Genomic DNA, 13,465 nt, shown 5'->3' on the forward strand with positions numbered 1-13,465 from the left:
ATATCTCTGTCCATCTCTCTCTCTCTCTCTCTCTCTCTCTCTCTCTCTCTCTCTCTCTCTCTCTCTCTCTCTCTCTCTGTCCATCTCTCTCTCTCTCTCTCTCTCTCTCTCTCTCTCTCTCTCTCTCTCTCTCTCTCTCTCTCTCTCTCTCCATCTCTCTCTCTCTCTCTCTCTCTCTCTCTCTCTCTCTCTCTCTCTGTCCGTCTCTCTCTCTGTCCATCTCTCTCTCTCTCTCTCTCTCTCTGTCCATCTCTGTCCATCTCTCTCTCTCTCTCTCTCTGTCTCTCTCTCTCTCTCTCTCTCTCTCTGTCCATCTCTCTCTCTCTCTCCATCTCTTTCTCTCTCTCTCTCTCTCTCCATCTCTCTCTCTCTGTCTCTCTCCTCTCTCTCTCCATCTCTCTCTCTCTCTCTGTCCATCTCTCTTTCTCTCTCTCTCTCTCTGTCCATCTCTCTCTCTCTCTCTCTCTCTCTCTCTCTCTCTCTCTCTCTCTCTCTCTCTCTCTCTGTCCACCTCTCTCTCTGTCCATCTCTGTCCACCTCTCTCTCTCTCTCTCTCTCTGTCCATCTCTTTCTTCTCTCTGTCCATCTCTCTGTCCACTCTCTCTCTCTCTCTGTCCATCTCTCTCTCTATCCAACTCTCTCTCTCTGTCCATCTCTTTCTTTCTCTCTCTGTCCATCTCTCTGTCCATCTCTCTCTCTTTCTCTCTCTGTCCATCTCTCTGTCCATCTCTCTCTCTCTGTCCATCTCTCTCTGTCCATCTCTCTCTCTCTCTCTCTGTCCATCTCTCTCTCCATCTCTCTCCATCTCTCTCTCTCTCTCTCTCTCTGTCCATCTCTCTCTCTCTGTCCGTCTCTTTCTTTCTCTCTGTCCATCTCTCTCTCTCTGTCTCTGTCCATCTCTTTCTTTCTCTCTCTTTCTCTCTCTGTCCATTTCTTTCTCTCTGTCCATCTCTCTCTCTCTGTCCATCTCTCTCTCTCTCTCTCTGTCCATCTCTCTCTCTCTCTCTCTCTCTCTCTCTCTCTCTCTCTCTCTCTCTCTCTGTCTCTCTCTCTGTCCATCTCTCTCTTTCTCTCTGTCCATCTCTCTCTGTCCATCTCTTTCTCTCTCTCTCTGTCCATCTCTCTCTCTCTCTCTCTCTCTCTCTCTGTCCATCTCTCTCTCTGTCCATCTCTCTCTGTCCATCTCTTTCTTTCTCTCTCTCTGTCCATCTCTTCTCTCTCTGTCCATCTCTTTCTTTCTCTCTCTCTGTCCATCTCTCTCTCTGTCCATCTCTTTCTTTCTCTCTGTCTCATCTCTCTCTGTCTCTGTCCATCTCTTTCTTTCTCTCTCTTTCTCTCTCTGTCCATTTCTTTCTCTCTGTCCATCTCTCTCTCTCTGTCCACCTCTCTCTCTCTCTCTCTGTCCATCTCTCTCTCTCTCTCTCTCTCTCTGTCCATCTCTCTCTCTGTCCATCTCTCTGTCTCTCTCTCTCTCTCTCTCTCTCTCTCTGTCCATCTCTTTCTTTCTCTCTCTCTCTCTCTGTCCATCTTTCTCTCTCTCTCTTCTCTCTCTCTCTCTCTCTCTCTCTGTCCATCTCTCTCTCTCTCTCTCTCTGTCCATCTCTCTCTCTCTCTGTCCATCTCTTTCTTTCTCTCTCTGTCCATCTCTCTGTCCATCTCTCTCTCTCTCTCTCTGTCCATCTTTCTTTCTTCTCTTTCTCTCTCTGTCCATCTCTCTCTCTGTCCTCTCTCTCTCTCTCTCTCCATCTCTCTCTCTGTCCATCTCTCTCTGTCCATCTCTCTCTCTCTCTCTCTCTCTGTCCATCTCTCTCTCTCTCTCCGTCTCTTTCTTTCTCTCTGTCCATCTCTCTCTCTCTGTGTCCATCTCTTTCTTTCTCTCTCTTTCTCTCTCTGTCCATCTCTTCTGTCCATCTTCTCTCTGTCCATCTCTCTCTCTCTCTCTGTCCATCTCTCTCTCTCTCTTTCCATCTGTCCATCTCTTTCTTTCTCTCTGTCCATCTCTCTCTCCATCTCTCTGTCCATCTCTCTCTCTCTCTCTCTCTCTCTGTCCATCTCTCTTTCTCTCTTCTGTCCATCTCTCTGTCCATCTCTCTGTCCATCTCTCTCTCTCTCTCTCTGTCCATCTCTTTCTTTCTCTCTTTCTCTCTCTGTCCATCTCTCTCCATCTCTCTGTCCATCTTTCTTTCTTTCTCTCTCTGTCCATCTCTCTCTCTCTCTCTCTCTCTCTCTCTCTCTCTCTCTCTCTCTCTCTCTCTCTCTCTCTCTCTGTCCATCTCTTTCTTTCTCTATTATTTGAGTTTTTCTCTCTCCCCATCTCTCCCTCTCTGTCAGTCTGAGCTGTCAGAGTGGTTGAGCGCGATCGGTCTCCCTCAGTACCAGAAGAGACTGTGTGAGAATGGTTATGACACCATCAGCATCGTCAAGGATATCACCTGGGAGGACTTATCAGAGATAGGAATCACCAAGCTGGGTAAGAAATCATCACACTCTTCACATTGTAAGGTCACATTGTTTAGTTTAAGTGCATCTGTGTGTCAGCAGTGTATGCGAGACCTCTTGGACACACCCCCTTTTCAATATGACAGCCTTGCTGTTGACAACCAATCAGCAACCTTTTTAAACCACTTGTATACAAAATAACTGTTCATGAAGTTCTTTGTTTTCTGCAATTTGTGTTCCTAGCATTTGTGTTCTTCTGTCTCTCTCAGGTCATCAGAAGAAGCTGATGTTAGCCGTGAAGCGTTTATGTGACCTGCATCGTTCTCGTCACCATGCCAACGGCTCCGACACGCTCCGGCATAAACCTACCACAGTGGCTATTGAGCCCCCCGAGATCCCATACGACTGCTGCCCCCTTTCCCCTCACACCACCAGGACACCCTTCCCCTCATTCCATGACAGCGAGCTGAGCACAGAGGTACAGAACACCATGATGGGGAGGGCAGCAGGAGGAGGAGTGGATGGGTTTGGGATGGGTGTGAGGGAGAGCATTAGCCAGGAGAGCATCGGAACGTGCTCCCGCGGATCTGGGAATTCTGGAAAATCTGGGAATTTTACGGGGTATTCCCAAGAGCTTCACCAACAGACTCTGGCATCGGCTGGAGTGCACAGTCGCTCGGACGAAAGCTTGGGAGGAGGGGGAAGGAGACAGGGGGGAGGAGGTAGTCCAGGGAGAGACCGACAGAGACTCACAGAGGTGTGGCCTGACCAGAAGCGCCACCCCCAGCCACCCACTAAACTACCCATCACCCCCTCACCCCTCCTCTCACCCCCAGCTCGATGCCCCGCTTCGCCTACCCAGCCGTGCATAGTAAACCCAAACCTTGCAAGCCCCCTGCCCACCCCCACCCCTTCTCCTCTCCCCAGGCCTCCCCCACACAGAGGGCCTTCAACTACCTCCACACCCAGGAAGGAGGAACCTATATGTGCCAACGTGGTCTACCCAAGCCCCAGGCTGGAGCAATCCCCCTCCCAGGACAAGGCCTCAACACAGAGGCTCTCAAGAAACGCACCCAGAGTCTGTCCCGCTACGCCCTGTCAGATGGGGAACCGGAAGACGACGAGTCATCGCTGCAGGAATCCGTCCCTCCGGTGGCCATGCCCTCGTACGCAACACTGGGACGCAAAACAGGCTGCGGCCAATCAAATTCCTCCGCCGTCCAACGCCACATCAGCCGGAGCCACTCATTCGCTGTCCGCTCTCGCCGCAAAGGCCCGCCCCCACCGCCACCTAAGAGGATGAGCTCGGTGAGTGGCAGCCAGGCCAGTGAATCAGGAGTGGCAGTAGTGGCAGGGCAGGTGGAGGTGGGAGGGGTGGAGACAGAGAGTGCAGGCAGTGTGAGAAGCATCGCAGCCAGGCTACAGGGGTCCAGGCCCGGGGGCAGCCCCTCTAAGGGGGTAGCGTTACCCTCCCCTCGCACCCCCACCCTCGCCTCCCACAAACCTGTACCCGCTCTGGGGCTGGGAGGCCTGAGGAGGATGGGTGGCGATCGGAGGGATAGAGATGGAGGGATAGAGAAAAGCCCAGAAGAGGAGGAGAGAGTGCGGAAGGATGGTTCAGTATTGGAAAGCTCTACATCACCTCAGAGTAGCTCCAATGAGAACCTCCCTTTTGCGGAGGAGGGCCACCTCACCATCAAACAGCGGCCCAGGATGGGAGCAGGCTTCCGGTCAGACCCTGAAATTCAACCCCAGGCTTCTCCAGAAGACCCAAAAATGCAGGCCCCAAAGTCCTTGGGGGTCCCTGAGTTCAACCTCAAAGAGTCGGACACGGTCAAACGACGGCGTCAGCCCAAAGACCGGGAAACACACACACTGGACGACGGACACACACAGCCACACACACACAGCCGGTCCAACGGCTTCCACACACACACAAACGGAGACAAGCAAGAGGAGGAAGCAGGTGTGAAGTCAGGGAGCTGTTTACAGAGAACAGAATCGACAGGGAAAGGCCAGAAACCACCCCTGTCCTCCAAACCAACCAGCCCTGTCCTCAAACCTGTCCTCACCCCGGTAACAGCCAGTCAACAGAAGACAGCGACAGGCAGCACACAGAACCATATAACATCCAGTCAAAATACACACACAACCACCTGTATACCAGGCAATCCACAGAAACCAGTAACAGCAACCAAAGCAGGCATTCAGCAGAGAACAGTAACATCCAGGCCAACGAATCAGATGCCTGCTACTGTCTCTGCCTCTACACTTCACCAGCTCAGCTCATCCATAACCTCAGGCCCTACAGCCCAGGCAACCCGCGCTCCATCCTACAGCACCTTGGTGCCTCCAGGCCAGGCAGGGAGAGCAGGAAAGGCCCAGGATGGTGAGGCCTGCTCGGAGGTGTTGGTTCAGAGGAGGCTGGTTGAGACCAACACGTCACTGGAGGCAGCGCTGAAAGTTGTAGAGAGAAAAACGTCTCAGGATGACTGCACTGACGGGTAAGACACACACACACACGTGCAGGCAGACACACACACACACACACACACACACTGTGTTAACACTTTCCTCTTTCTTTCCCAGTGGCAGCAGCACAGTGAAAGCAGCAGGGAATATCCTGGATGACATCGGCAACATGTTTGATGACCTCGCCGACCAACTGGATGCCATGTTGGAGTAAATACCTCCTCTTCACTCAAGGCAACCTGAATAGGACCCGTAGGATTGGGTTGCAAATTGCACCCTCTTCCCTATAGAGCCCTGGTCAAAAGAAGTGCACTATATAGGGAATAGGGGGCAATTTGGGATGCGTCGCTTGAATTGATTAGACTGATGCACTGATCTGCATGTTTTATAGGGTGGATGAGAGAAAGTAGGAGCCGGGAGAGGAAGAGGGTGCGAAGAGGGGGCAATGGGGTGAAGAGAGCAGTCACAATGTGGAGAACCTCTGACTGCACTTGAAAGAGTGTGGATATCATTAACACACACATCGGGACTTGCCTTAACTGGAGCGCATAACCCTGGATCAATGGTTTTGCTTGGCAAAAACAGCACAATAACAAAGAACAATTTACTGTGTTTTATGACATAGAGCAAGGGTTTATGACATAGAGCACAGGTTTATGACATAGAGCACGGGTTTATGACATAGAGCACAGGTTTATGACACAGAACACAGGTTTATGACATAGAGCACAGGTTTATGACATAGAGCACGGGTTTATGACATAGAGCACAGGTTTATGACATAGAGCACGGGTTTATGACATAGAGCACAGGTTTATGACACAGAACACAGGTTTATGACATAGAGCACAGGTTTATGACATAGAGCACGGGTTTATGACATAGAGCACGGGTTTATGACATAGAGCACGGGTTTATGACATAGAGCACAGGTTTATGACATAGAGCACGGGTTTATGACATAGAGCACAGGTTTATGACACAGAACACAGGTTTATGACATAGAGCACGGGTTTATGACATAGAGCACGGGTTTATGACATAGAGCACAGGTTTATGACATAGAGCACGGGTTTATGACATAGAGCACAGGTTTATGACACAGAACACAGGTTTATGACATAGAGCACAGGTTTATGACATAGAGCACGGGTTTATGACATAGAGCACAGGTTTATGACATAGAGCACGGGTTTATGACATAGAGCACGGGTTTATGACATAGAGCACGGGTTTATGACATAGAGCACGGGTTTATGACATAGAGCACGGGTTTATGACATAGAGCACGGGTTTATGACATAGAGCACAGGTTTATGACATAGAGCACGGGTTTATAACATAGAGCACGGGTTTATGACATAGAGCACGGGTTTATGACATAGAGCACGGGTTTATGACATAGAGCACAGGTTTATGACATAGAGCACGGGTTTATGACATAGAGCACAGGTTTATGACATAGAGCACGGGTTTAGAGCACAGGTTTATGACATAGAGCACAGGTTTATGACATAGAGCACGGGTTTATGACATAGAGCACGGTTTATGACATAGTGCACGGGTTTATGACATAGAGCACAGGTTTATGACATAGAGCACGGGTTTATGACATAGAGCACAGGTTTATGACATAGAGCACGGGTTTATAACATAGAGCACGGGTTTATGACATAGAGCACGGGTTTATGACATAGAGCACGGGTTTATGACACAGAGCACGGGTTTATGACACAGAGCACGGGTTTATGACATAGAGCACGGGTTTATGACATAGAGCACGGGTTTATGACATAGAGCACAGGTTTATGACATAGAGCACGGGTTTATGACATAGAGCACGCGTTTATGACATAGAGCACGGGTTTATGACATAGAGCACAGGTTTATGACATAGAGCACAGGTTTATGACACAGAGCACAGGTTTATGACACAGAGCACGGGTTTATGACATAGAGCACGGGTTTATGACATAGAGCACGGGTTTATGACATAGAGCACGGGTTTATGACATAGAGCACGGGTTTATGACATAGAGCACGGGTTTATGACATAGAGCACGGGTTTATGACATAGAGCACGGGTTTATGACATAGAGCACGGGTTTATGACATAGAGCACGGGTTTATGACATAGAGCACGGGTTTATGACATAGAGCACGGGTTTATGACATAGAGCACGGGTTTATGACATAGAGCACGGGTTTATGACATAGAGCACGGGTTTATGACATAGAGCACGGGTTTATGACATAGAGCACGGGTTTATGACATAGAGCACAGGTATATGACAGAAGGAGTGGCTACATCATTGCTCTGAGCCAACCAGATTTTACCACAAAGGGAATAAGGGTCCATGTTTAACATTTATTGTAAATTATATCATATTCTCGTCTTAAACTTTACCCAATCTTATGTTGTGTGTCAATATTCTTAACATGAGACTCTTAAATGTTACTGAAAACTGAGATTTTGTTGTTTTTACGTTGCATTTTTTTGTTTTACAAAAGGACCTATTCTCTTCAAAATATACTATACGTGATGTTAGGAGTAACTATGGTAATTAGAAAAGTACTTTGTAAATAAATAAATACAAGTTTTATGATAACATGTAATATATTCTGAACAAACGCAACTTTTTCAAATCAAAATGTATTTGTCACATGCGGCGAATGGCAATGCGAGTAGTCTGGGTAGCCATTTGATTAGCTGTTCAGGAGTCTTATGGCTTGGGGGTAGAAGCTGTCTAGAAGACTCTTGGATCTAGACTTGGCGATCCGGTACCGCTTGCCGTGCGGTAGCAGAGAGAACCGTCTATGACTAGGGTGGCTGGAGTCTTTGACCATTTTCAGGGCTTCTTCTGACACCGTCTGGTATAGAGGTCTTGGATTGCAGGAAGCTTGGCCCCGGTGATGTACTGGGCCGTTCGCACTACCCTCTGTAGTGCCTTGTGGTTGGAGGCGGAGCAGTTGCCATACCAGGCAGTGATGCAACCAGTCAGGATGGTGCAGATGTAGAACCTTTTGAGGATCTGAGGAACCATGCCAAATCTTTTCAGTCTCCTGAGGGGGAATAGGTTTTGTCGTGCCCTCTTCACGACTGTCTTAGTGTGCTTGGACAATGTTAGTTTGTTGGTGATGTGGACGCCAAGGAACTTGAAGCTCTCAACCTGCTCCACTACAGCCCCGTCAATGAGAATGGGGGCGTGCTCGGTCCTCCTTTTCCTGTAGTCCACAATCAGCTCCTTTGTCTTGATCACGTTGAGGGAGAGGTTGTTGTCCTTGCACCACACGGTCAGGTGTCTAACCTCCCTATAGGCTGTCTCATCGTTGTCAGTGATCAGGCCTACCAATGTTGTCATCAGCGAACTTAATGATGGTGTTGGAGTTGTGCCTGGCCGTGCAGTCATTCCTTTCGTCCAGGGGTGAAAGGGAACTGTGGAGTGCCAATAGAGATTGCATCATCTGTGGATCTGTTGGTGCGGTATGCACATTGGAGTGGGTCTAGGGTTTCTGGGATAATGGTGTTGATGTGAGCCATGATCAGCCTTTCAAAGCCTTTCATGTCTACAGACGTGAGTGCTACGGGTCTGTAGTCAGTTAGGCAGGTTACCAGTTGGTTAGCACATGCTCGGAGTACAAGTCTTGGTAATCCGTCTGGCCCTGCGGCCTTGTGAATGTTTCCCTGTTTAAAGGTCTTACTCACATCAGCTTCGGAGAGCGAGATTACCCAGCCATCTGGAACAGCTGGTGCTCTCATGCATGCTTCAGTGTTACTTGCCTTGAAGCGAGCATAGAAGTAGTTTAGGTCGTCTGGTAGGTTCATGTCACTGGGCAGCTCTTGGCTGTGCTTGCGTTTGTAGTCTGTAATGGTTTGCAAGCCCTGCCACAGTGCAGTAGGATTAGATCTTAGTCCTGTATTGACGATTTGCCTGTTTGATGGTTCGTCGGAGGGCAGTGTGGGATTTCTTATAAGCTTCCGGGTTAGTCATACTCCTTGAAAGGGGCAGCTCTCTCTTTAGCTCAGTGCGAATGTTGCCTACAGTCCATGACTTCTGGTTTGGGTATGTACGTACAGTCACTGTGGGGACCACGTCCTCTATGCACTTTTTTTTAAAAGCCAGTGACTGATGTGGTGTACTCCTCAATGCCATCAGAAGAATCCCGGAACATATGCCAGTATGTACCAGCAAAACAGTCCTGTTGTTTAGCATCTGCTTCATCTGACCACCTTTTAATAGACCGAGTTACTGGTGCTTCTTGCTTTAATTTGTGCTTGTAAGCAAAAATCCGGAGGATAAGAATTATGGTCAGATTTGCCAAGTGGAGGGCGAGCTTTGTACGCGACCTTAACGTGAAATGCTTACAGTTCATATAGGGAAATTAGTCAATTGAAATATATTCATTAGGCACTAATCTATGGATTTCATATGACTGGGCAGGGGTGCGCCAATCAGAATTAGTTTTTCCACACAAAAGGGCTTTATTAAAGACAGAAATACTCCTCAGTTTCATCAGCTGTCCAGGTGGCTGGTCACAGAAGATCCCGCAGGTGAAGAAGCCGGATGTGGAGGTCCTGGGCTGCGGTTATGAGGCACTGCTAAATTCTCTAAAACGACAGGCAGCTTATGGTAGAGAAATAAATGATCTGGCAGCAGCTCTGGTGGATATTCCTGCAGTCAACATGCCAATTGCATGCTTCTTCAAAATTCACACATCTATGGCATTGTGTTGTGTGACAGAACTGCACCTTTTAGAGTGCCCTTTTGTTGCGAGCACAGGGTGCACCTGTGTAATGATCGTGCTGTTTAATCAGCTTCTTGATATGCCTGTCCAGGTGGAGGGATTGTCTTGACAAAGGAGAAATGCTCATTAACTTTTTGTGCATATGGAACATTTCTGAGATTTTTTATTTCAGCTCATGAAGCAGGAACCAACACATTACATGTTGCATTTATATTTTTGTTCAGTGTAGTATATTCTTGATTGTTTGTGAGGTGTGAAAACATTTAAATGTATCTAAAATATGTATTACATTATATTAAATTCCATGTATGTTTGACCAAAGTGGAAATCCAGTGTTTGCCCTCCAAAGAGCTCAAAACAAAAACAAAAGCACTATTGTCAAATGAAAGTGCATGTCTTCAGGTCCAGCTGAGCTGTGGAAGGTGTTAGTGTATGTGACGTGTCAGCTGAGTGTACACACCAATACTTAGAAGAAAAAAAAATGTTACCTTTATTTAACCAGGCAAGTCAGTTAAGAACACATTCTTATTTTCAATGACGGCCTGGGAACAGTGGGTTAACTGCCTGTTCAGGGGCAGAACGACAGATTTGTACCTTGTCAGCTCGGGGGTTTGAACTCGCAACCTTCCGGGTCTAATCTACTGCATAGCATCAGGCTTTAAACCGAGCTGTACTACTGTAACCTACAGTAAGCCCTGACATAGTAACAAACACAAACCGAGCTGTACTACTGTAACCTACAGTAAGCCCTGACATAGTAACAAACACAAACCCAGCTGTACTACTGTAACCTACAGTAAGCCCTGACATAGTAACAAACACAAACCGAGCTGTACTACTGTAACCTACAGTAAGCCCTGACATAGTAACAAACACAAACCCAGCTGTACTACTGTAACCTACAGTAAGCCCTGACATAGTAACAAACACAAACCCAGCTGTACTACTGTAACCTACAGTAAGCCCTGACATAGTAACAAACACAAACCGAGCTGTACTACTGTAACCTACAGTAAGCCCTGACATAGTAACAAACACAAACCCAGCTGTACTACTGTAACCTACAGTAAGCCCTGACATAGTAACAAACACAAACAGCTGTACTACTGTAACCTACAGTAAGCCCCGACAAACACAAACCGAGTAACAAACACAAAACAAACCAAACCCAGCTGTACTACTGTAACCTACAGTAAGCCCTGACATAGTAACAAACACAAACCGAGCTGTACTACTGTAACCTACAGTAAGCCCTGACATAGTAACAAACACAAACCCAGCTGTACTACTGTAACCTACAGTAAGCCCTGACATAGTAACAAACACAAACCCAGCTGTACTACTGTAACCTACAGTAAGCCCCGACATAGTAACAAACACAAACCCAGCTGTACTACTGTAACCTACAGTAAGCCCTGACATAGTAACAAACACAAAGTAACCGAGCTGTACTACTGTAACCTACAGTAAGCCCTGACATAGTAACAAACACAAACCCAGCTGTACTACTGTAACCTACAGTAAGCCCTGACATAGTAACAAACACAAACCGAGCTGTACTACTGTAACCTACAGTAAGCCCCATAGACATAGTAACAAACACAAACCCAGCTGTACTACTGTAACCTACAGTAAGCCCTGACATAGTAACAAACACAAACCGAGCTGTACTACTGTAACCTACAGTAAGCCCTGACATAGTAACAAACACAAACCCAGCTGTACTACTATAAACCTACAGTAAGCCCTGACATAGTAACAAACACAAACCGAGCTGTACTACTGTAACCTACAGTAAGCCCTGACATAGTAACAAACACAAACCCAGCTGTACTACTGTAACCTACAGTAAGCCCTGACATAGTAACAAACACAAACCGAGCTGTACTACTGTAACCTACAGTAAGCCCTGACATAGTAACAAACACAAACCCAGCTGTACTACTGTAACCTACAGTAAGCCCTGACATAGTAACAAACACAAACCCAGCTGTACTACTGTAACCTACAGTAAGCCCTGACATAGTAACAAACACACAAACCCAGCTGTAACAGTAAGCCCTGACATAGTAACAAACAGCTGTACTACTGTAACCTACAGTAAGCCCTGACATAGTAACAAACACAAACCCAGCTGTACTACTGTAACCTACAGTAAGCCCTGACATAGTAACAAACACAAACCCAGCTGTACTACTGTAACCTACAGTAAGCCCCCAGCTGTACATAACCTACAGTAACAAACCCAGCTGTACTACTGTAACCTACAGTAAGCCCTGACATAGTAACAAACACAAACCGAGCTGTACTACTGTAACCTACAGTAAGCCCTGACATAGTAACAAACACAAACCCAGCTGTACTACTGTAACCTACAGTAAGCCCTGACATAGTAACAAACACAAACCGAGCTGTACTACTGTAACCTACAGTAAGCCCCGACATAGTAACAAACACAAACCGAGCTGTACTACTGTAACCTACAGTAAGCCCTGACATAGTAACAAACACAAACCCAGCTGTACTACTGTAACCTACAGTAAGCCCTGACATAGTAACAAACACAAACCGAGCTGTACTACTGTAACCTACAGTAAGCCCTGACATAGTAACAAACACAAACCCAGCTGTACTACTGTAACCTACAGTAAGCCCCGACATAGTAACAAACACAAACCGAGCTGTACTACTGTAACCTACAGTAAGCCCTGACATAGTAACAAACACAAACCCAGCTGTACTACTGTAACCTACAGTAAGCCCTGACATAGTAACAAACACAAACCCAGCTGTACTACTGTAACCTACAGTAAGCCCTGACATAGTAACAAACACAAACCCAGCTGTACTACTGTAACCTACAGTAAGCCCTGACATAGTAACAAACACAAACCCAGCTGTACTACTGTAACCTACAGTAAGCCCTGACATAGTAACAAACACAAACCCAGCTGTACTACTGTAACCTACAGTAAGCCCCGACATAGTAACAAACACAAACCCAGCTGTACTACTGTAACCTACAGTAAGCCCCGACATAGTAACAAACACAAACCCAGCTGTACTACTGTAACCTACAGTAAGCCCTGACATAGTAACAAACACAAACCCAGCTGTACTACTGTAACCTACAGTAAGCCCTGACATAGTAACAAACACAAACCGAGCTGTACTACTGTAACCTACAGTAAGCCCTGACATAGTAACAAACCCAGCTGTACTACTGTAACCTACAGTAAGCCCTGACATAGTAACAAACACAAACCCAGCTGTACTACTGTAACCTACAGTAAGCCCTGACATAGTAACAAACACAAACCCAGCTGTACTACTGTAACCTACAGTAAGCCCTGACATAGTAACAAACACAATCTGAAACTTTGTGTTCCCACTTGTTTGGAAAACTGTGGGGTGGGTCTTGGCAACTGTAACTGCCATTTTAATTCTGTGGTAACACCGTGCCACCCCCAAAACCAAACACAAGGGGGCGGAGTTGAGCCCATTTCAGTGACGGTTTGTTGAAGAGAAAGCGGCTTCCGTATGTATTTAACTTTTATGACAGTGCACTGTTACAATCGATTGACTTTTCGTGTGGAGCTAAAACAAACTTGTATTTCATCCAACCGTTTGTATGCATCTTCTCTGTCATGTCAATAATGTACTTATATTAGTTTCTAAAACATTCCATGATTCTGGCATTGTAGTCATTACATAGCTGTGGTATTTAAGTTTTGTGCTTAATATTATCTCGTGTCGCTGCTTCTGTTTCACGCAGTTTTATTACTTTGGTCAAATAGGGATTAGGGTA

The 13,465-nt window shown here is 46.8% G+C and overlaps 2 protein-coding genes across 54 annotated transcripts in view; one reads left to right on the forward strand and one right to left on the reverse strand.

The window, feature by feature from the left end:
* The window catches only part of LOC118357685 (caskin-2-like), a 113,037-nt gene extending 109,147 nt beyond the window's left edge, over positions 1–3,890 (forward strand). For all 4 annotated transcript variants that reach the window (XM_052477786.1, XM_052477785.1, XM_052477784.1 and 1 more), the window contains 2 exons: positions 2,332–2,470; positions 2,709–3,890. In XM_052477786.1, coding sequence (XP_052333746.1) covers positions 2,332–2,470; positions 2,709–3,742 — 1,173 coding nt within the window. In that variant the 3' untranslated portion in view covers positions 3,743–3,890. The remainder of the gene's footprint in view (positions 1–2,331; positions 2,471–2,708) is intronic.
* Positions 3,891–9,826: 5,936 nt separating this feature from the next.
* Positions 9,827–13,134, reverse strand: LOC127911383 (uncharacterized). Of its 50 annotated transcripts, none has more exons than XM_052477796.1 (9): positions 12,888–13,134; positions 12,354–12,839; positions 11,922–12,299; positions 11,753–11,860; positions 11,609–11,662; positions 11,393–11,446; positions 11,119–11,226; positions 10,845–11,006; positions 9,827–10,718 (listed from the first exon to the last, which is right to left on the reverse strand). In XM_052477796.1, the coding sequence occupies exons 1-9, from the start codon at positions 13,093–13,095 to the stop codon at positions 10,309–10,311; spliced, it is 1,968 nt and encodes a 655-aa protein (XP_052333756.1). In that variant the 5' UTR covers positions 13,096–13,134; the 3' UTR covers positions 9,827–10,308. The 50 variants fall into 50 exon arrangements, with proteins under 50 accessions (XP_052333756.1, XP_052333757.1, XP_052333761.1 ...); XM_052477797.1 differs by lacking the exon at positions 11,393–11,446 and adding an exon at positions 11,501–11,554; XM_052477801.1 differs by lacking the exon at positions 11,393–11,446.
* Positions 13,135–13,465: the final 331 nt, after the last annotated feature.

Source organism: Oncorhynchus keta, chromosome 24, assembly GCF_023373465.1.
Source record: "Oncorhynchus keta strain PuntledgeMale-10-30-2019 chromosome 24, Oket_V2, whole genome shotgun sequence".
Taxonomy (NCBI): Eukaryota; Metazoa; Chordata; class Actinopteri; order Salmoniformes; family Salmonidae; genus Oncorhynchus; species Oncorhynchus keta.

Coding starts and splice junctions, on each gene's coding strand:
- LOC127911383 (XM_052477788.1), bottom strand. CDS start 13,095: ATGGCAGTTACAGTTGCCAAGACCCACCCCACAGTTTTCCAAACAAGT. Junction 11,663..11,752: donor TATGTCAGGGCTTACTGTAG/GTTACAGTAGTA, acceptor GGCTTACTGTAG/GTTACAGTAGTACAGCTGGG. Junction 10,719..10,844: donor TATGTCAGGGCTTACTGTAG/GTTACAGTAGTA, acceptor GGCTTACTGTAG/GTTACAGTAGTACAGCTGGG.